The following is a 23,657-nucleotide window of genomic DNA, read 5'->3' as shown; positions in this document are numbered from 1 at the left end:
AACAGGAGAACAGTGATAAACAGTGATGCTGGAGTCAGTCAGCTGGCTTTTCACAACTCCTGACATTAAATCTTAAAGGGGTAGTTAAAGACTTTTTGAATGTGAGGTTCTGTTAAAAGGTTGTGAACAGTTAAATACATAAACAACATTTTCAATTAAAAAACCCTTTTCTCCTGCTTAATTGTTGAATAAATATGCATATGAGCTCAACAACAAAGATATTTATTATTATTTAGGTCAGTCAGCCATCAGATTGGAGCAAAGTGCTAGTAAACACATTCAGATTTCTAAGTGTTTTAGGGACTTTTTTAGATATGTGGACTGCTGATACTGACATCTGTGCTAACTGCTACATGTTTAGCGTTGAGATGCTATTTTAGCCTTAAATATCTTCGCTGGTATGCTAACTCCTTTTAGCACTGCTTGAACACAACAATAGTCTTTTCTAGCACCCAATCAGATTTAAAGCAAAAATTAACCCCCTCTGGGGAAAGTGGGGCATCTTTTTCCTGTTGGCTAATGTAGCTTGTGTGTCAGATTTACGGTCGTACCAGAAACAAAATGCAAAGGTTCCGGTTTGGGACTTTCGTCAAAACTAAAAAGAAAAAAGTGATTAATCATGTGAACATTTTTACTGTGCATTAAAATCCCGACCCTATCTAGTATTTTACCTACAACAAAATTTGAGAACAAAAAAAAATAACCCAAGCAGATGCAAAAAACTGTTTTCAATTAGGAAAATTAAACTAGCTAAGGAAAAAAAGTAATTTTCTTTGCAGAATTTTTTTAGTCACAATGGAAACGTTTTTGAACATAAATGTCCCTTTTTTCAGTTTATGCACCTGCACCTCAATCAGATATTTTATAAAACGGTTTAAGAAAATAACACTGAAGGTAAACTCTGTGTCCAGGATGTGTGGGGTCTGCAGAGGTGTCCCACCTACTAACAATATTAATTACAGTTAATTCATGATTTAGCAGGAGGTGTGTGGTACCATAACCTTTTTTTCTTTTATAAATTATAAATAATTAAAAAACTACATTTGTGGATTTACTGAAATTATTGAAAAACATTTAAATGTGTTTTTCAATAAAAAACTATCAAGAAACTGCAAATTATCTTATACATCTATGTACAAAGAAGCAAAAGGTTAATTATATTAAATGTATCATTAGTCATTAATGAAGCGTGCGCTGAAATCAGAGCTTTTAACTGTAACTATCTAACGATAATAAGAATAATTATTTAAATCTTTTAAAAGTTCATAAATCAGAGGGTTTCTTGAGGTTCAAGTTTATCAGAAGACTCCTTTTGTACAAAATAATGTTAATTTATGTTAAATAAAAATATCCAGTTATGTTCCGCAGGTAAGATATTAACTACTACTAACCCTTCAACAGAACCTCGCTTCAGAAATCCAGCGCTGCCGCTTTAAGATGAACCTTTGACCTAATTGTTTTCGTCTTCTTACCTGCCTTCTCTTGGTGTCGTGACCTCACCTGACCTGCAGCTAAGCATGAACACAGCCACAGGTTTCCTGAGCTCCACCAAACCCCGTTCTCACCACGAACTCCCTGAAATCTCCACTTAAATTATTCACAGGTTCAGTACAAAGTCCTGCTCGCAAGCTTCTGACAAAAAGTTTGTATTTGGACTTAGTCTGCTTTTTCAGTAATTATCCGTCCAGTTTTAATGTAAATGATACTTTTTTCTTTCAAATGCTAACTGAAGATTCATATGAAATCACAATATAAAATAAATATAACTGCAGTGTATTATATAATCTGAAACTTTTAAGGAGTGACCTAAATCCTGACTTTATTGCTCAAAATTGACTAAAATTTGTTAATGTTTTTCCAGTCAACACCTGAAGAAATTGTAACATGAGTCCAAACTCAAAAACTTTTTTATGTTTTGAATCTATAATCCCTTTCCAATAACAAATCTGAGTACTTTATTTGTTTAATTGAAGTACTACATGTTGGTAAAAGAACATTTATTTTGTTTACCCTTGAATCATTTTCACTTGACAATTTTGGCCCATTTGACCAAAAGTTTGTAGGTTAGTTTTGTCTCATTTCAAGTTTATTAAGATATCTGCTCTGGAAACAGAACAAAAAAATACTTAGTAAGATTTTTTGCTCTCCTATTATTAATCAGTTGATCAAAAACCAATCAACAGATGAGCCCTGAACTGTATTGATAAACTTTTCACATGTTGATGTTAGAAGTGTTTGTAGCAAAGGTTCTGCAGCTGCAAGACTGCAAATATGTTATTTTATCTTCTCATTAAATAGGGGAATTTAAGTGTTTATTTGCACTTTTAATGTATTTTTGATATTGCATTAAAAAGACTCAAGTGGTTAAGTGAAAAATCTGCAGAATGTGATAATTTTTTTATCAGATTAATTGATTAAATAACAGAATAATCGATTACTAAAATAATTGTTGTGTGCTGCTTTGTCTTGGTCCAAAACATAACATTCTTATTCAATAAGGTTTGTAGTTGAGGAAAAAAATATATCAGTGTATAGGTTTAATTTTGCAAAACACTAAAAAGTAAATTTTTGTATAAAAATGTAAATACATGTATTCATTTCAAATAATTGAGCCTAATTTGCGAGACAAAGTGAGGCTTGTTTTTTTCCTTGAATCAAGGTGAAAAGAGCAGGCTGTGTGATGAACCCCGTCAGCCGCTGCCATATGCTGATTCTGATGCTAATGAATTCATTTAGTTGTTCAACTTTCTCACCTCTGTGATTGCTGCAGTGTCCCAGTTCACCTGTAAGTCATGCAGCAAGAGAACAAGAACATTAAAATGGAGATGATCCTGCAGCGTCTCCAAACCGGCTGTAGTTTCTAGGACAATGTTGTTGTTTAGAGTAGCAATAAAACATGAAAACCAAACCGCTGTCACACCCGTGAATGTGAGGGTCACCTCAAATTCTTCCTCTCCACTCCTTTCTGCACTCTTCTTTTCACACCAGAGTGAAGTTGGCACCAATCCACCTAATTCAAGTTAAAGATTTTTCTTTGTGCCGCTCTCACTTTAAAGGTACTAATAAATGTTTCCAGAGGTCGTCTAAGGCCAACCAGCCTGTCCAGATTTACAAAATGAAGAAAATTTGGCGTCAATCAACTGTGCTACAAATATTTTAGCGCACAAATCAATTTTGGTTTCTGTGCAGGGTACAGCATGTAACTTTTACTTTAAAAAAGGTTTTTACATATTTGTTCAAACTGGTGACAAAACTGGTCACGTTTTTTCACAGATTAACCTGTGAAAAAATCTATTAACTCCTCCTTCTCCATGAGCTGCTATTGCCATCTGAAGAAATGGCTGTTGATCAAAAACAACCAATCAGAGCCAGGAGGCGGGTCTTAGCGCTGTCTGTCAACTCATGTACTTGCTGCTAAATGTGCTACTGGTAGAGAAATAACTTACAGATACAGGAAAACCGTTTATTCGCCGTCATCGGTGGCTATGCTAACTACACTACTGGCTATGCTAGCAGAGAGTAAGAGGGACATAGAGTGATGATTGACAGCGCTAAGACCCGCCTCCTGACTTTGATTGGTTGTTTCTAGATAGCACTGAGAGAAGACAAAGGAGTTTGATTTTTGTTCCCATAGATTATCTATCTCATACTGTCACAATATAGTGATAGTCTCAAAAATAAATAAAATAATTTTATAAAAGTTAAATACTGCAGCTTTTATGTGGTACGGGAAGGTGAATTTTTTTTTAATCTTAAAAATTATATCAACTATTTCATTTGATTTTGTAAATGTGGACAGGCTGGTTGATGTTTGATGACCTCAGGAAACATCTAAAAAATCTTTAAAATATGTTTATTTTAAAGGTCATTTTTTAAATGGTCTTTTTTTTCAAAATTGTTTTTATTTTTATAACATCACAAACAGTTGACACCATATTCCATCTGGTTTTGTATTTGTGGACAAGCTGGTTTACCTTTGATGACCTTATGAAACATTTTAATGAAATTTCAGCTCCACAGAAGTTGCATAGAAACTTAGTTTAATTTGAAGAACCTGTGGTGTCCAACTTCCCTCTGGTTCTGTTCACTGGGTTAACCACTAACTCTGTTTTTCCTCTCTCTCTCGCCGCCGCGCGCCGATGGGATCGTAACCGTCTGACAGTGGAGAGAGGTGGGAAACCGTACCGCTGTGAACGCGCAGCATATGCGTCTGCAGCCTATTTACTGTAACATGAGTGTGCATGCTTGTGCTGCGTGGGTGTGAGTGTGCGTTTTTCACGGGGTGACTCAGTCCGTTCGGCTCTGGGGAATATGATTAGTATGCGCTGTAACGACGCACTTTCACTCCTGCCAATACTTAAGTCTCCTTTTGTCCTCCTTCCAGCTGCTACCCCTTGGAAAAAAAAATCAGGTACGCTCCGGTTCCCCCGGTTAACGATGACGCCTCTTTATCTGTCCAAAATGACTCGGCACTCTCACCGGCCTCGTTTCCTTCCCCTCTCCTAGAGTTCGAATCCTCACAAGTTTCAGAGAAGAAGAGGACAGTCTATCAGATGGCTTTGAGTAAGGATTCTTCTCCCGTCATCCGTTTTGTCGTCTTTTCCTCCACGTTTCTATCTGTTTTATAGCTGTCAGTTTTTCCGTTTCATCTCCGTTTGTCTCTTCTGTCTCTCTTTTTTTTTTGCCTCTTTCCTCCTTTTTCCCTCTCAGATAAACTCGATGAAATTCTTGCAGCGGCTCAGCAGACAATCAGCACCAACGAGGCGTCCGGGACACGGGGACACGTGCCGAAGAGGGACCGGGGAAGAAGTTTCTATGGCAACGAGGTTTGCATCGAGACATCAATTTGAAAAAAGGAAATAGCTACTCTTTGAAACTGAACTGAAAAACTTTACTTATGAAAGTCATCTGAAATGTTTGCACTTTTTCAGATGAAGTAGAGAAAAAAAACTTTGATTGTAATTTGTGTTTCTGAAATGAATCCCTAATTCAATAAGCACGTCTGCTGCTTTCCAGACTTAAATTTCAAAGCAAGTCACAAAAGAATGAGACGATTGTGAAAAGGAAAAATGCAACTAAAATGAAATCACAATTTAGGAGTAGCAGATTTAGGGTGAGTCTGCATGGATGGATGGATGAATTAATTAATAAATGGAACGTTGGATCGATATTTGTTTTAAGTAAAGCTTCATTCATTGCCTTAAATCTTAAACCTGGTTGCTAATGACTTCTAGCAGCTGTTAGAGATCATGAGCCGTTTTCAGTTTTTCCTGGTGTTTTTTAGTGGTTTCTAGCTGTTCTAGCAAATGCTAGTGGTTGCTAGCGGAAACGCCCCAACTCGTGTCATGTGTCTTTGCAGCCGAGCTACGCGGACCAGCCTGGGATGGGGATGATGTCGGGTCTGGGACTGGGCTACGAGCGAGGCCAGTACGGCCAGGGTCACGGCCCTCCGCACGGTATTATGCGGCAGAAATCCATCGGTGAGGTTGTCTGTTTCTTCCGTCTGCCCCTCGTCCGCCTGTCTGTCCGTCCTCTGGTCCAGTAAACTCTGACTCTCTGACCCGTGTCTTGTCTGTGGCTCACAGTATGTACTTCACCTGTATCTGTACACTGTACAAAATGCTTTAGTCGTTGTACTTTATCTCTTCTGTTTCCCAGTTCTGTCTGTGTGTGCGGATTATTTACAAGTAGTCAACATGTGATATGCAGAAGATTCAGGGAGATGCAGCTTGAAGAATCAGGAAGTCACACATCACTGAAAAAAACCCAGCAGGTGGCAGATAAACTTCACTTCACAATATTTTATCTCATCTTCAGCAGTGCTGCGTTCTCCTACATACCCAAAATGCAGAGATGGGTAGTAACTAGTTACAATTACTTAGTTACTTTAGTAACTTTTTGAAAAAAATTACTTTTAGGAGTATTTTTACTACAGTACTTTTTATTTTTACTTTAGTAATATTTGTATAAAGCATCTTACTTGAGTAACATTTCTGGATAATCTACCCACTCTGAGTAACTTCATTACTGCCTGTAAGTATTAGTTTAATTGTTTTTTTTGCTTCCTGAATCAGTAACTTTTTGTTATATTTATTTGTATTGTTTCCCTGTTAGTGTTTAAACTGCTACAATTTGGACATAAATTTTTTCTCTGTCTGATTACCGGTACATAATTTTTAAATATCAGATGTTCTGATCCGTTACTCTGTACTTGAGTAGCCTTTCAGACAGGTAATATCTGGTTGGACTTGTACTTTTACTTGAGTAAAAACATGCTGAAGTAGTTCTACTTTTACTTGAGTACATTTTTTGGATACTCTACCCACCTCTGCCAAAATGTGACTGTTTTTTTTTCGTGTGATGTTTGATATTTGTAGTTGTAAGCAACAATATACATTCAGCATCAATAAAATAAAACACAACATCAACGACTTATTCATGGAAAAGTGATGCGATGTTAGAATAATCAATATAAGGTTTGGTTGTTCCGAGTTATGGTGATAATTTGCCCTGACCATTCATAAGTGAAATGAAAAGTACTTTCCAAGCATTTTGAGACACACAATTTCTTTCAAAAGTAATCTTTAAAAATCTTAAATTTTAGTTGGTGAAACCTACAAACCTCCTGTTTTCCACTTCACAATTATGCCCTATTTTATTTTTTTGTGTGTCATAAAATCAGAATAAATGCATTGAAGTTTGTGGCTATGACATAATAAAATAGTAAATATCACAGGAACACACTGTAGTTGTATGTTTCCATGTGAACAACAAATCATATTTTACCATTTAACGCTGTTGTTTAGGCCTGGCATGATAACAGATTTTGCTGGATCATTAATTGTCCCAGAGGTTATTGCGAATGTTGTTTTTTAAAGACAATTTTCATGTAATATAAAGGTAATGGCATAATAATGCAGGAAGACATTCTCAAAGATCAATAAACTTTAAATTTTAGCAAACATTTAACAGTGGAACTGGAGAATATTTTAAATATCCAAAACAAATAAAACGACAAATAAAATTAATTCTGACGCCTCTGTAAGCAAACTTGTCTTTCGAAAAACGCACCAAACTAAAGAACCGGTAGAGAGAAAATTGATAAATAATGCAAATGAAAATGATTGAGCCCGTTTGAATTTATCATGCAAATAATTGATATACTGTTTATTGCAACAGGCCTAGTGTTGACTCACTTTTTGTTGAGGAATAAGCATCACTGATTGATTTACATGCTTCTGAGGAACTGAGGACAGACTTTCTTGGGCAGGCAGATTTAGACAGACACTCACAACTTTACTTATCCAACACTTTTTTATTTAATAGTTGTAAATTTTTCTGGATTGTTGTTTGTGAATCCTGCACTGCAGGTGTGCCTGAGGAGGAGAAGCAGTTCCTGCATCCTCCTGCGATGAAGTTTGCCCGGAGTCTGTCGGTGCCTGGTCCGGACGATATCCCTCCTCCTCCCACAACGGCTCCACCGGAGCCCCCGTTCTCCTCCGCTCCACCACTTGGTTGGAGAACAAAGTTGTCCCAGCAGCCCTCTGTCTCCGTGTCCCAGTCAACATCCAGCTCTGCGCACTACCAGCCCTTTTCCCAGCCGGGGCACCTGAGCCAGGGCGGCAGGGAGAGGGCAGGTGGTCCCACCGCTGGCCCAGCAGCAGACCACACGACACCGTACGTTCACGCATCTGCCCATACAGCTCAGAGCAGGACTGCGTCGCGAAAGGTTGCCTATACTGGGGAGCCTGTTGGAGCTGGGATTGGGGCTGGCGCAGGCGCTAAACCAGCAGGCCTGAGGAGAGGCTACAGCACAGCTGTACCCCCGTCCAGCATTGCTACTGTAATGCCCCAGCAACAACAGACTACCCAGAGTCAACCCCAGCGGGCAGACCGGAGCACAGCTGGAGCAGGTGGCCCTAAAGGAGGGGCCAGGAGAGGCAAGGGCCCTCTGGTGAAGCAATCCAAGATAGAGGAGCTGCGTCTAGGCCAGGGAAGCCTAGGGAGCAAAGACTCGGTGGAGAAAAGCTCCATTCCTATCCCCACCATCATTGTCAAGGCTCCCTCAACCAGCAGCAGTGGACGGAGCAGCCAGGGCAGCAGCGTGGAGGCTGATGTCCCTGCGTCAGGGGAGACCGGTGACACAAAAACACCTCACGGCCCTCCTCCATCCACTCCTGCTCCACAGCCACCTGCTCCACCCTCCATTCCTGCACCACCACCTCCATCTTTGCCTTCTATTCGAGCCCAGGATAATCTGGACTTTACTAGCCAGTTCGGGGCCGCCATTGTTGGCGCGGCTCGCCGAGACAGGGAGAGATTCCTCGAAGCCCGACGAAAGAGTGCCTCCTTGTTCATGTCTGCTGAGGAGGATCTGAGTCTTGGGATGAGCGAAGCGCTAGGAGGAGTATCAAGAACTCAGGTGTCTCAGCAGCAGTTAAACACTCAGCCTGAAAGCTCGTCAACACGATTGCGCCCTTCCAAGTCAATTGATGAGGGCATGTTTTCTGCAGACACCTTTATCCAACACACCCGGAGTATGCCTCCAGCCTTCGGCCTACCGGAGTACTCCTCTACGGCCCTGGACTATCAGCCCAAATCTGTGCCTGCTGATCTGTACACAGCAGCAGGTCGACAGCCAGCGCCCTCCACCAACACCACTTTTATTCATCCTCTTACTGGGAAGGCGCTTGACCCCACATCACCTCTGGGCCTCGCCCTGGCTGCCAGGGAGCGTGCTCTGAGGGATGACAGCAGGATAAGGAGGGGAACGGAGCACCTCTTCACCCGCCAGATGTCGAGCGTCGTTTTCCCTTCGTCTGCTGTCACCTCTCAGCCGGTTTCGTCCCACACGACACAGTCTTCAAGCTCTTACCTGGTGACCTCCTCTTCTCTGGCAGCTACCACACCCACAGTCGGTCGCCCACCCTCTCCCAGAATCCTCCGAGGAGTAGGGAGTACTTGGGGGGAAGAAGGTGGGGAGCGGGAGCGTGATGGGGGAGGCACTCGTGAGGGTCTTAGAGTGCGGTTCTCGGAGGACAAAACCGTCCACACACACCACTATCAGTCTCAGCCATATCAGCCGTCTTACAAAGAGCGGGAGAGGTCGCGGGAACGGGAGAGAGACCACTCGAGGGAGAGGGACATGAGGAGGGCAGAGCAGGCAGCTGAGAGTGTGGCCCCGCAACCCCGAAGACCCTCTTTTCTCAGGATGGAAAGTCAAGCCGATGCCTATATGCTGTCTCTCACCCCTCCCTCTCCTCCACCAAACATTATCCAGCAGGCTTCTGGAAGCACAGGGAGTGGTATGATGGTCCTTCCTCCTCCTGCCCCTTCAGTTGACGCGGACGATGAATTTGTTTATGCAGACCCCCTTCCTCCTCCGTTAGAGTTTGCAAACAGCTTCGACAGAGGGGGATTGGGATACTCGCAACATGCGATGCTTTCCAACAGCCTGATCCATCGACAACAGCAAGTCCCTCCCCCACCGCCTCCTCCACCGCCTCCGCCGCCCCCACCACCTCCTCCCCCTCCTCAGAAAGAGCATTATATAAGTAGCTTTCCTGCCCATACACCTCTGCCCTCTCCCCAGGCAGGTGACTCCACTGCATCCAGCCTCACGTCGTATGACAGCGAAGTGGCAAATCTGACTCAGTCTGCTCCTTCCCCTTCACAGACATCACCAAATCCTCCACCCCCTTCCTCACCCTCAACCCTTCAGCCAGCCATGGGTCTTCCTCCTCCCCCTGCAGTTTCACCCCCACCTCCCCCTGGAGCCGGTTTCTACCACAGACCCTTTTCAATGTCTCACCACCTTTACAACAGCACTCATGCATCCGGGCGATCCTCACCAACACTTTCCCAACATGCAGTCGCACCACCTCCAGCTTACCGAGGTCCCCCAGCTCCATCCTCCACTGCTGCCACGTCCGTCCCACATAGGGGCACCGCCTCCCACGCAACGACCGCTAGCTGTGCTGCTACAACCACCACTGCTGCCACAACAAGCGCCTCCACTCAGCTCCATCAAGAGCGAACACACCCTGCTCATTCGACATACTCCACTACCATCACAGGACGGACAGGCGAGCACCATCGTTCTCATCCCACTGCCAAAAAAGGAGAGTCCCAGGAAACGGTTGTGGACTCTGGGATTGAGGAACTGGATAGCCGAAGTAGCAGCGACCATCACCTGGACAGTATTTTGGGCCTAAGTGGGGGTGGTGTCCGAGGAGACAGACTGGATCGGGGAGAGAGACTTGGAGCTGGAGGTCCAGGGCGAATGGGAGGAGGTGCGGGAGAAACAGAACGAGGAGGAGCGGACTTTCTAGAGTCATACATGAGCTACCTGGATGGGCAAACCTTTGAGATGCAGAATGCGACGGTGGCAGCATCCACCTACCCAAAAAGCAGCAGGTTTAGAGAAGGTAGCCGCGCTGGTGACTCGCATCGACAGACCAGCACCGCCCCTGCAGCCTACCACTCCCACAGGCAAAGAGATGGGCAGGTAGAGGATGACGTAGAGGAAGGACTTGGAGATGATGAGAGTGGTCAAGACGGGTACGGGATGAGGGATATGCAGAATTTGGGCCGTCCCACGTCACCGTACTTTGATAGGCCACGCACTCCTGAGATGAGACCCCTATGGGGCGACAGCCAGATGAGCGGCGATATGGGAAGCCAGTCGGGGTCACTTTTAGAGGGGAAGAAGATTTACCCCCCTGCATCCAGTATGAAGCCAAGCATTATCACTGAGCTGAGCAGCAAATTGCAGCAAAGAAGTAAAGACAGCTGGAGCAGCCACAGACCACTGAGCAGACACAGGTTGGAAACGTTGTCATATTACGTTACTGTTAGCATCATCAGTGCTTCTTCGGATTTCTAGAGATTCTCCTTTCGGGTAGATAATTAGTATATCTTAGGTATATCTAGAATATGTGATGTAAAATTGTGACATCACATTCCTTACAGAATCTCAGACTGTATTAAGCAATTACAGAGGCTCATGTATTAATTGAGAGAGCGCCACATAGCCGCTAATTCGTGAGCCTTCGAATGTAGCATGGCTAATGGTAATACACACCTCCCCCAGTCAATAAATGCATTGTTGTAATTCCTTTGTACATTCCTCTGGTTTTTGGCAGGTATGTGATGATAGGTTTATTGTAATTCCTATCTAGCAAGGATTCAGACCAGTCGTGATTGTCTTTTCTGCAGAATAGGAGGGAAGATCCGAGACGCGACAAATCGCTGTAAAACACTGTCTGGGATCAACTCTGCCAGATCTTTCTCTGCATTTGGCTTTATTAGAAAATACAAGGAAGGAGGTTGGGCCTTCTCACATAGTCACACAAAGAATTTGACCAATGACCTTTTTCTACAGGGTGTCCTGAAACCTTCTGTGGGCATGCCCTTAAAAGGGCATGGTTGACCACAACTAATCAGTTACAGATGGAAGCTGATACCACAGGAATGTGCAAAGTCTCTAGCCTCCAGGCAAACATCCTACAAATGGTTAATAGTGTTTCACAGAAGAGAAGAAGTCAAGTAACATCAAATAATAATATGAAAACATAACCTTTCAAATAAACTCACAAGAAAATGAACTTAGATAATTATTCTAACATGTGATGTCATAAAAAATGCATCTTGGGAAGTTAAAATGTCTTGGCACCATTCTACTTGATAATATATTGGCTGGCATTTGCAAAGCAGCCAATCCAGGAGCACCATTTTCTTTCCTTTGGCCTGATTGGCTGTAGCTCCCAAATAGTCTCCATTGTGTTTATTAATGTATATTTGGTGTTTGAACTTTTAAAACAGGCAATTATGAGCAGAGGGTATCTCAACTATTTGTGGATTTTAGCTATTGGCGGGCGGCTGTGGTACCTTTCCAACACCTTTAATAATGTACATTTTCTGGAATTCATCTCGCTTCTGTCTGATCTCTGGTGTAGTTTGGTGTTATCTATTTTTCTGATTTTGTTCACAGATTTTCTGAAGACTCCGCCTCCGCTCTGAGCCCGCCCTCAGTCCGCTCCCAGTCTCTGTCTCCAATCTCTTTATCGCAGCCGTCCTTATCGCCGTCCCCAACCCCGGCTTCCCAATACCCAAACTGGGGGCGTTCCCCATCTCCTCAGCCTCCACCCGCATCTCAACCTCCACGCTCACATTCTCCGTTGTCCCCGACGTCGTACTCCCCTTACCCTACGTCTCCCAAGCACAGACCCGTGTACCGGACCAAAGCTCTGGAATTCCAGTTCATCCCCAGTCGAGAGTCTCGCAAAGCAGAATCACACATACTCCAGCGCCGACGAGCTCCGAGTCCGCTCATCTCCCAATCAGAGAGGCCCAAAGTGGCCCCGCCCCGCCCGTCGTCACTTCCCCTTCTCCCCACTTCACCCCTGTACAGTGCCATCTATGACCTCCGCGGTTCAATCACCCCACCGTCACCTGGGAATCCTCTTGGAGACCCTTACTTCTCACCCTCTCCACCCCTTTTTGCCCCCTCTGGAGCTCCTCCACCTCCAAACTCCACCTTAGTAGTGTCACGATCCCTTTCTCCGACTCATTTTCTGTCCGGGACGTCGTCTCCACCCCTGCACCCCCACCCGCCACCTACCTGCCTGAGTTACCCCCACTTACCGCCGCCTTCCCCCACAAAGCCTTTCGCTTCCAAGCCGCTGCCCTACTGGACCAAGTATGATGTTGCAGACTGGCTGGCGTACCTCAACCTTGGCGAGCATAGAGAACGGTTTCTTGATAACGAGATTGATGGCACCCATTTACCCTCTTTGACCAAGGAAGACTATCTGGATCTGGGGGTGACAAGAGTAGGACACAGAATGAACATAGAGCGAGCCCTAAGGAGTGTAATGGACAGGTAAGGTTACACCTGTCTGTCTGGACTAGAGATGCACTGATCCAATATTAATATCTGTATCGGTCCCAATATTGAAAACAATTCTAGACTGGGTAGACAATGTGCCTGATCCATAAGGGCAGATCTGTTCAGTCTAATTCTACACGTTATGCTCTTAATAATTTAATGCTTTATTAGACTTGCCACAATAAGAATTTTTCTGGATGATAAATTGTCCCAGAAGTCTTTGCGATAAACTATAATGTTGTTTTGAGACCATTTTCAAGTAATATAATTGTAATGATAGCATAATAACGCCAGAAAACATTCTCAAAGATCAATTAATTTTAAATTCTAACGAACATTTTAAATACCAAAAACCAATAAACAAAACAACAAAGAAAAGGAATCATTAAGTCTCTGGAAGAAAAATTGGCTGTTTGGGACCAAAACAGACTGAAGACTTTTATTATCCAGTTTTTGATAGAGAGAAAAGTGATAAATCATGCAAATAAAATTTATTGTGCTCATTTTAATTTATCATGCAATTAATTGATGTAGTGGTTAGTGCAATATACAGCCTTTGCTGTATTATTTATTTCACATTATATTTAGAGTAACTAATTGCACTTTCTGGTCTATTTCAAAGTTTTGTTAGTTTACTTTTGACATGTTTGACCAAGGTAGGCAAGCTACTGTTTTGTCAGTTTCCGTTCTTTGTTTATTTTACATTAAAAGAAAACAACTGAACAAATTAAAGTTGTTTTTACAGGTTTGGTCAAACCTGTAAAACTTGATATATTTAAGTGTGCCGTACTGGTGTAGAGTTATCAGATAAATTTGTAATTCAATACATTTAGGTCTTTTTTTCAAATGTAATGTGCTAATCGAATCAGTATTGGCCTATACTAAACCTCAGATATTGGTATCTGAAGTGAAAAAAGTGGATCAGTGCATCTCTAATCTGAACATATACCATTAGAAAAACAAAACCCTAAAGCTTTTCCACCATGTTTTTGCATTTCCTAAACGTAATCAAACGTAAGTTGTGGAAGATTTTTGCTCTCAGAAGTCTGAAAACTTTGTGAAACTTTGAACCAATTCTTTAAATCTTTTTGAAGATTTACGGTTGTATAATTGTGCATTTGTCTGCAGCCATTTTCACGTGCGGCTGTAAAAGTCAAGTTGGGGGGCGTGGCCAGCAGCAGCTTGTTTGGATTTAAAGTGTCATGACGCCCTAAAACAGCTCATATAGGCAAAACTGGCTAGAATAAAATATCATTATTTAACAAATGTATTGGACCTGGTAGTCCGATAGATTTGGTTCGGTTGCACAGCAAAATTGTAACATTTGTTGTATTTTCAGTTCGCTATCAGACTGTACTCTGTCTAACAAACCAAATTGCCTGCGCTGTAAACAACCAACCTCCTCTAGAGAGAAGAGTCGATCCGAACAAGATGGCTGGTAAATATTAATTCAATATTTGGAAGCGTGGTTAACACGGACTGAACGCTGCTCTTGCTAAAACTACGGGCAGATTACAATTCCAAAACAGAAAATCAACGTCTTTCACGACTTTTCCTTCTGTTCGCTGATTGGCCTGATGGAAATTGTGCTGGAGGAATCCGTTTCAGTGGGAGAAAGCCAAGTCGGAGAAGAAGAGAGATGATAATCAGAATACCATGGAAAGGCAATGGCCAATTTTAAGGGGCAACACAAGATCAATCGATTGGCTGCAAAAGCCCCCGGGCTTCAGTTTGAACACTCTTACTGTAAAGAATTGAGCACCAAATATAATTTAAACTTTTAGAATCTAAGACGAGTCAAAAAAACTTGAATTGTTTCATGTGTTTGTTTTATTTATTCTGCCCTAAACTCCCAAGGAAAAGGGAAAATTCCTTTAGTACTTTGGATTTATTTTAACAGATAAACAGCGCCCTCTTCCTGTTAGTGTTGAAATTCACTCTGTAGAAAATTTATGTTTCCCACTTCTTTTTTTAATCCCTGTTCTGCGATGAAAAGCTTTTTGAAAACACATTTTAAATGTCCTGCGTCTCTCTGTCCTCAGGTTGTCCAGCAGCCCGTTTCCCATTTCTGTCCTCTCTCCTCGGGAAGGGCAGCCTGAGAGGAGGAGGGACGACGGGAGTCGGAGCTGAGGCCGCAAAGGAGGAGCAGGGAGGGGTTGAAGTCCATGTCGGAGGATTCACACAGATTTCACACGGAAAGAAAGGAGAGGATGAAGAGCTGATGACCTGTAAACACGCCGGCTGGTGCTCCTTGATTTACATCCATCCAAACACAACCACAGCAACACAATCTAACTAAACCTCATCTCAGTGAACATAAGAGGGTCGTTATGGCAGCAAATTTCAGATTTATTAACTAGAACAATCACAAAGCAGAGGGTGCATTCGGTTGTTTTTGTTCAGGTTGAAAGGTGAGAGGATTCAGATTTTAGCTTCCTGTGTGACGTTTGAGGAACATGTCTGCGTGTCAGAAAGTAGGAAGGTGTTTTTTAAAGAGCGAGGCTTTATTTCACCGTAGAGTCATGGTAAAAATTTAATTTTTATTTTAAATGTCAGGGTATAAAATAAGTGATCTGGTCTTTACCAAGTTAAAATCTGCAGTTTTCTAGTCGGTTATTAACAAAATTTCCAAACAGATGTAGGTACTTTCTACATTTTAAAATATCTCTGAATGTTTTAACTTGAAACAATCTGCAAAATCGAAGCAAAAATAAATCTTGTTTATGAATTTAAAAATCATCTGTCTTTATGCATTTGATTGCTTTATTACTAGGGGTGGAAATCTTTTACTTTCTCATGAATCGATTCAATATGATTATTTGTAAGGATTTCATTTTTAATCTGTAAACACTGGATCTACTCCAGGCTACTTTGCAAAGCAGAATGACAGATGTGGTCATTAAAGTATCTTTTTCACATTTATTAAGTTTTAAATATAGGTCCATGCTTTTTCTGTTTTGTTTGTTTTGTTTTCTTCTACAAACTGATGCTTATATGTACTGTAGCACCAAGCTAACAAATCACAAACCACTTTCCGTCCTTCACGTCCCACAAAAGCAGTGAGGGTGTATTTATTTTTAATGTGGAATGTTTTATTTAGGTTAAATTTAGATAATTTAAACAGGACCTATTATGCAAAATTCAAATTTTGCTTGTTTTCGTACTTTCATTTGGGTCTCAACTGCTTCTAGAAACAACTCAAGCACTTAAAAAAACTACACCCAGCTGCTTTTTGTCTGGAAAACGAGCCATTTCCATTGTTAAGTCACATTCAGCAAGCAAAGGGCCGTTACATAGCAACCCCAGCACAGCTCCAGCACGTTTGGTCAGCTGGTTTTACTGCTGTATTTGCTGTACAATGGCTGCTGGAAAAGAGATGAAGTTTTTAGTGGACTTACCATTCATAAACCACTTGCTAAATTCTTGTTGGTTGTGCAGGAGGCTCCACTTCTGCTTTTCGAAGATTTACGGTTGTATAATTGTGCATTTGTCTGCAGCCATTTTCACGTGCGGCTGTAAACGTCAAGTTGGGGGGCGTGGCCAGCAGCAGCTTGTTTGGATTTAAAGTGACAAGACGCCCTAAAACAGCTCGTATAGGCAAAACTGGCTAGAATAAAATATCATTATTTAACAAATGTATTGAACATGTTTTGTTTAGACATATGTCTGTCTTAACCTGTTCAAGGAAGCAGAATAGGTCACCTTTAAGAACTTGGTAAAGTCCAGATTGTTTTTTTATACTTCCTGATCCATTAAACTCAATAATCAGATGAGGTTGTATTTTCTTCTGACAACAGCTTCCTCATCTTTCCCAGGAGTCCAGGGAGCAGACCGGTGTCTTCGCTGTGTGTGTGTGTGTGTGTGTGTGTGTGTGTGTGTGTGTGTGTGTGTGTGTGTGTGTGTGTGTGTGTGTGTGTGTGTGTGTGTGTGTGTGTGTGTGTGTGTGTGTGTGTGTGTGTGTGTGTGTGTGTGTTTATCTGGTTGCGATTGGTCACGTCTTGTTTTTACCTCATCACCGGCAGGGCTCTGTCCTCACTATGAATCCTGTGTGCATTTTTTTTATTTTTCCATAATAGCTCTTTGTCATCCTTTAGCGACGTACGTTCAGACTGGTCACTGTATCACAAATTTGTAGCAAAAATAAGTGCCCAGACCTACATCATAAAAAGAATAAATGGCTAAAAAAAAATATAAATATATATATATATGCACACAGTCAGGCACCCATGTTACTGTTATCCATGCCTGCATGCATACACCACCATGTAGATAAACACAAGCACTCTGTGTTTGTGTCAGAGTTTATTTAACACCTTATATATGTAAAGACGCAGAGATCCGAGACGCACCTGAGGACAGACTGTGCTCTGGATCCAAGAGAACGCGAAGAGAAATCTTTTTCTTCCGGAGAACAACTCTGCTCAGACCTTCTGGGACGAGGGACACTTGAAAGGAGACGGGAGGGGTAAAAGAAAAACTGCCATTATCTCCGTCTTTTCCCTCCCGGTCCTCCCTGCTCCTTCCTGGAGTGGCCTTTCTCCCCCCTCCCTCCCAACGGCGAAACCCAAGAGAGAGAAACGCTCAAATCAAATTTTAATACTACGATTGTTCTTACAGTTTTTAAACGGGGAAACACTGGAACTGCTGTTGATATGAAGAGATTTGTTGCTACTGCTTATCGTTACTATCATCGTCCTTACTGTTATTCCGGTTTCTTCCTGCCTCAGGTGGTTGGGTGTTGTGGAGACGCTGAATCCTCTACATTGTTTTAAAGTGAAAAGAAGCCTCGCGGACATAAGGTGAAGCACATCGATGGATATATTTTCCCTTTATTATGTTAACATGGTAACTTTAAAAGCCTCAAACTTTACTTTTCTCCTTCAAAGTTTATTCAGATGCTGTATCGATGTAGCAACTGTTACTCTGGGGAAGCCCAGAACATATCAGTGATAGAAGTTTAGTATAGCTAGCCCCTGTTATAAGATCTGTGTGTGCCATGTTTTTCATTTTACTTCTCCATCAGCTTTCATGGCACATTAACCTCTGAGATGGAATATAAGGGCTCTCTCATGACTTCACGCTTTCACTTCTTTCAGTGCTGCTTTCCGAGTCCGAGAACACATCGATACATCCCATACGGGAGTTGCTCTCCCCTCTGCTGTCTTTGAGTCTGGTTTTGCAGGAAAAAAAAAACTGTTTTCATGCATCTTGTTGCACATATTTTCACTCTGTCGATGTGAAATTTGCAAATGGTGATTCGTTTTTGTATCTGCAGAAGGTCAGGGGGGAGATTATCTTAGAATGCATAAGGAAATAGCAATAAGGACGATGAAAATAATGGTCATTAAACACAGTTTAAGATGTAAAAAAAAAAAGTCTCAAAAGTTCTACAGAATCTCTGTCTTCCAAATAATGTTTATCATGAAGATGTATTTATTTAACTGTTCTGCTTTCTATACAGTTTGACCCGTTCTCTGCATCTTCCACTGTTAATGATCCAAGCTCCGCTCTGGTCGTTCTCTTTGCTCACGCGTGTCGGTGCGATCACAGTGAATTATTTTGTGTCATTTTTTGCATCAGTAACACCTTACAAGGAAATTTGAGTAGCAATGTGTAATACAGGCCAGAACTTCGGTGGTACCAACAGGAAGCTCCTACTGTTCTTAGAGGTCACTTAAAGGGCGCCTCTAGGTGAACTACCAACGTGGAATCAGCTAAATTATCAACAGCAGATTCAACGGCAAGATTTTAAACCTATAAAAACTTCCAGGGAGGGGGTACCATTGGGCACCTACAGATTACTTAAGGGGAATCTCTAGCCAGTGTTTCTGAAATCCAATCCTTAGCCCCCCGTGCCCTGAATGTTTTAGATGTGTCTCTGTTCCAGAACAGCCGACTCAAACAATTGAACAACCTTTTCTGCAGGCATCAAGTGCTGCAGAGGCCTGTTAATCACCCACGGATTCAAGCCAGGTGTGTGGCAGAAGGGAAATACCTAAAACAATGCAAGGCAGTGGGTCACTGCTCTAGGTTATTTATTGGGAACTTATGGAGTTCTTACAAGTCACCTTATGGCGGTATTCATGAGGTATCTGTGGAGTTCATTGGGGTTATCTTATGGCTACTTACAGGGAACCTATAAGGTACTGGGAGAGGGTACCAGTAAGGTCCAGATATGCATAGTACACCTATAAGTTACCTAAGGATGTTTATTGGGAATCTATGGACTGCTTACAAGTCACCTTATGGTTACAAGGTACCTGATGAGTTCATTGGGGTTTCCTTGAAACTACTTCTAGGGAACCTGTAAGGTACTTAGAGATGGTACCTGTGAGATCCAGATACTCATAGGGCACTTACAAGTCACCTTATGGGGGTAATTATGACGTGTCTGTTGAGTTCATATGGGTTGCCATGGGGCCTGTGGGGTTATTTAAAGGGTCCTTATTTAGTACCAAATAAAGTTATAGGGTTCCACCTTGTGTTAAATCATTTCATTCTCTCTTCTATAAGTAATTAGATATTAGTGTTGCAGGTTGTTTTGGTTTTTATTAATAAAATGTAATGCTGACCTTACATTTCAATGAAAAGTATCTTAGAAACTATCTCTACCACCCCTATTAGTACCCTGGAGGTTCTCATTGTATTACATGTTGCTACCAGCGTTTCTTAGTGAAGGTAAAAGTTTTTATTAAGCCAGATGTTTCTATCAGATCTACAAAATGTTCATGTAGTGTAAATTTAGTAAAACAGGAACTCATCTCTCTTCTTTTGTGACTCTTGAGAAAATATTCTGGACCTTTTTTTTCTGGATTTCTTATTTAAAACTGAGTTTGTGGCTCACACATCAGCTGTCAGGGGTTAAAGGTCACAATCTGAGGTGAATCGGTCCGACTCTATAGAAAGCATTTCTTATCCTTTAAGAGATCTTTAAAAAATGAGTATGAACTGAAGAAAGGTATCTTACAGAATATATATATATATGTATATGTGATATGCATATACACACATTCATATAAATATATATGAATTTCAAATGTTTTAAGAGATAAATTGTTAGAATTATAATAAAGATAAACAAAGCTCTAGTTTATGGTGGTTTATGTTCCTATGAAGAAAAATTTTGCTTTTCAGGTTTGTCTTCAACCTTGCAGATACAGGTAAGCCTGAAACATTTTTATCTGTGATAATTTGAGTTATTTACAGAAAAACATCCGACTTCTGAAGTGTCATCAGTAAATAAATGGACATTCATACTTAGTGTGGAGTACTGAGCAGGTAATTTGCAAGTTTGGGTAAGAATATGAAAATAAGAAGGAAGAACTTTTTATGCTTAAAATTCATAAGGAACAAATTTGTGTATGTATATTTTTCACAAAGTGACACCAAGTTCTAGTAACCTGCCTTTCTTCTCAGTTGGAATAAATGTACTTTTACTTTTCAATCCCAAACAAAAAATATTCATCCTTGACAAAAAAATATATTTTTATCCTAAAAATTGAAACAGAAGGGCAGTTCTTTAAAAACATGTTTTCAACGGTGGATATTTCTCTAAAATTATGTCTTATTTTCAGAATGTCGTGCGACGTTTGCAGCTCTTACGTTTTATTTGGCTGGTCTGAGAGTAAAAAAAATTACTTTAGGTTGTAGTTTGCAGAAATTCTTTGTTCTGTAAAAGACATTTAATTCTCAAAAATTTAAAATGTAAACGTATTTAAACTGGTCTGCAGGCTACAATCTTATTTTAGACGATGCCTGTCCAGCTCTAGTCAACTATTTCTGAATTTAATAAGTTCCCATCAGGTTTAAATCTACATTTTTAACTCAACTTTGAAGGATACATAAATGTACATAATCACACACAAAATTTCAAATCCAAGTTTTATTAACTGCAATTATATACATATCAAGTAAAACTGAAAAATGTGGTGTAACTTGGTGAGGAAGTCTGCAGGAATCTTAGTCTGAAAAGAAAAGACGCAGCAAAATTAACTTTCATGATTCGACAGGGAAGCAGATAAAATCATTTGAATATTGTTTCTTCAGACTCTGTCTTGTTACAGAGCCCAGTGCAAACATCACAAGAAATCACAGAAATTAAACATGGATTTTAACACAAACCTCTTCAATTACTCGTCTGTCTGTTTCCAAGTGATCCACACCCTAAAAATAAAAAGAAAAATGTAAGTTTGAGATTGTAATCATTAGGATGACGTCATGAAGTCATTTTCTCCTCAGAAACTCTGGCTTGTCAAGGCCAAAGATGCACTTCTGTCTCCATACAGACTCAGAGCCCAGTGCAAGTCATCAGGGGAGAAGCTTTTAGATTCTCATTGGACTTGAATGTTTGACCCACCTAGAAGAGTCCATCTTCATTTAAGTCATTTCTGCATCACCTACAAATGAAAAGAAGGATAGAGTTAACTCTATGATGCATGATCACTTAAGCTCAACCAGGTTTAGCTTTTATTTTCCTCAGAAACTCTGGCTTGTCAAGGCCAAAGATGCACTTCTATCTCCATACAGACTCAGAGCCCAGTGCAAGTCATCACAGGAGGGTAATTTAAAGCTAACACACACTAAAAATCGCTCGCGTTTAACTGGCACTTTGAGCATAGCATCCTAGCAGCTTATGCTAAACACGTGGCATGAGCTCCACGTGGTTGAAAACCAGTCCCCATAGAAAAACAGTTCAATTTTATATTTAACCACCTTCATAGCGCGTAGTATAAACTCTGTGAGGTAGAGATTGGTAAATTCACATAAAGACTTAAACAAGTTAAATTCGGCTCACAATTGAAGCATTTAGATTTCGGGAAATACATTACAAAATATGCCAATTTACGAATGATGAGTAACAACTGGAGATTCGCTAAAATTTGTAATCTTACAGTGAATATTGTATAATATTTCTGATAGAAGTACCGTTAACTCACCTCCTCATCGAAAAGTGGACCGTTCCCCTACGCTTCACCAACAGTTACTGACCGGTCCTAACGGAGGCTGCGCAGTTTGACTACTGGCAGCAACGTAACTTCCGCTTTACTTCCCCCTGGTGGACGGGAGGAGGAATAAGAGAGTTACCGTTAAAAATTAAACAGAAATACTATTTGTGAATTTCCACTTAGTTCTATTAATTTGAAATCAATAAAAACATACAGCTCCACCCTCCTGTAACTAATTAAATAAAAACAGAGGAGTCTATATAAATAAAACGTTTTGCTATTTATATTTATTATACATTTATTTATGTGAATTTATAGTATATATATTTAGAAAATTTTAAATAAAATTGCAACAAATATACAAAAAAATCGAATCACATCTTGTGGATATTGTTTAACTATTTTGATTATAAACAAACAAAACCAAATTACTAAATTACTGCTACTAATTAACATTTTTACTTTGTATGTTATCTATTTTATTTGTGCATTTTTTTTTGGAACCAGGGGAATTTAAATAACTATTGTCATAGGATGTTATGCTACATCACAAGTCTGGTCGTTTTTCATTTTTAGCCAAAGCTATTAGAACCAAGGAGCTGCAGGTAGCAGTGACAGATATCTAATTTTACAGCAAATAAAAAGAAACAAATGTAAAAAAACAAAATAAAAAAACAAAAAAAACAACAACTATCTAAACGGTTGAATTTTTATTTTCTTTTAGAAAATAGAACATTTATGCATAATTTATACATTTATAACACAATGCCCTGCGTCTAAACACTGTACGTGTTTATATGTGAAGTTACTTTCTCTGATCACCAGAGGGCGCGCTCGTTAGCTTGATTAAAAGTACCTTTGGAAAATTACATTTAATAAGGTATTAAAACTACTTTTCATTAAACCCACATTTCAGTATTGAAATGTTTTTTTAATTAGTCTGCTGTAATATACTAATTATAATGTCATGTTTTTACATCGTAAAATCAATGTTATTTCCAGGAATAAAGGCTTGAAACATCCGTTTGTGTGGTATAAACTTAATGAAATAAGTTCAAATTTATTGATTATGAGCGTATATTAGAATAATTAACATTAAACTCTTTGTGTAGAGAATTGAATGTTCTATATTATGATGTTGTAATAAAAAGTTAGTGAACATGTCTGATTTCTGGGTCCCTCAAGCCAAAACCATGTTGGTTTAAGTGAAGGCTCTGAATCACGCTGGTATGTGTCAGTGGTTGCTTATCTCCTGTGATGGACTGCTGTCCTCTTCAGGATGAATTAAATCTACTTGTCAGAGTGACTCCAACATCAGGACAATGTGACATCTGTACGACCAACATGCCGGGCTGCTGCAGCTAAAACCACCTGGCGTCTTAACAATCCTTTCAGCAGAAACTGGCTTGCTCTGCACTGCTCCTTTCCCCAAAACATATCTGTATTCTTAGAAAAACACAGGCAGTTATCTGTTCTTGTGAAATCACATATTTAATCAGGATTACGTACTTTCAGTTTACTGTGGCCTTCATCCAAGTTTTAAGAATAATATCCCCTCAAATTCCTCATTGAAATATGGATTATCATTAATTGTAATTTTAATAAGATGAAGAAAAAAGTTTTTGCAGGTTAGTCCTGGAGTTTGAAAGTAATTTGTGCCTTCCTTTAAGGAGATGATGATCCAAATAAACACAGAAATGGCCAAAAAGTAGTAATAATAATATTTCAACGTTTTTGCATGACTCGGGATTCGGCATGTAAACCCCAATCGATTAATTAATAAAGTCCACTAAGATTTTTTTTCCAGCGTTGTAGTTTGGCCT

The 23,657-nt window shown here is 40.6% G+C and overlaps 1 protein-coding gene, 1 long non-coding RNA gene and 2 other non-coding genes across 6 annotated transcripts in view; 1 reads left to right on the top strand and 3 right to left on the bottom strand.

The window, feature by feature from the left end:
* shank1 (SH3 and multiple ankyrin repeat domains 1) overlaps positions 1-16,023 on the top strand; it is an 89,859-nt gene extending 73,836 nt beyond the window's left edge. Inside the window, exons 20-27 of one of the 3 annotated variants that reach the window (XM_023349328.1) lie at positions 4,163-4,171; positions 4,385-4,411; positions 4,507-4,563; positions 4,735-4,826; positions 5,360-5,480; positions 7,371-10,824; positions 11,993-12,883; positions 14,932-16,023. In XM_023349328.1, the coding sequence (XP_023205096.1) occupies positions 4,163-4,171; positions 4,385-4,411; positions 4,507-4,563; positions 4,735-4,826; positions 5,360-5,480; positions 7,371-10,824; positions 11,993-12,883; positions 14,932-15,019 (4,739 nt within the window). In that variant the 3' untranslated portion in view covers positions 15,020-16,023. Of the gene's footprint in view, positions 1-4,162; positions 4,172-4,384; positions 4,412-4,506; positions 4,564-4,710; positions 4,827-5,359; positions 5,481-7,370; positions 10,825-11,992; positions 12,884-14,931 lie in introns of all 3 variants that reach the window. The other 2 variants (XM_023349329.1, XM_014472939.2) reach the window with 2 other exon arrangements.
* A 4,733-nt stretch (positions 16,024-20,756) lies between these two features.
* LOC111611673 lies at positions 20,757-21,909 on the bottom strand. Its single transcript, XR_002754153.1, has 4 exons — positions 21,826-21,909; positions 21,246-21,285; positions 21,011-21,052; positions 20,757-20,853 (listed from the first exon to the last, which is right to left on the bottom strand). It is a non-coding gene; the product is annotated as an uncharacterized LOC111611673 (long non-coding RNA).
* On the bottom strand, positions 21,117-21,208 carry LOC111611750. Its single transcript, XR_002754205.1, has one exon. It is a non-coding gene; the product is annotated as a small nucleolar RNA SNORD88 (small nucleolar RNA).
* LOC111611751 lies at positions 21,358-21,449 on the bottom strand. The gene has a single exon (XR_002754206.1). It is a non-coding gene; the product is annotated as a small nucleolar RNA SNORD88 (small nucleolar RNA).
* Positions 21,910-23,657: the final 1,748 nt, after the last annotated feature.

The sequence above is a fragment of the Xiphophorus maculatus genome, chromosome 16 (genome assembly GCF_002775205.1).
Source record: "Xiphophorus maculatus strain JP 163 A chromosome 16, X_maculatus-5.0-male, whole genome shotgun sequence".
NCBI lineage: Eukaryota > Metazoa > Chordata > Actinopteri > Cyprinodontiformes > Poeciliidae > Xiphophorus > Xiphophorus maculatus.
This window is presented reverse-complemented; position numbering and strand designations above follow the sequence as displayed.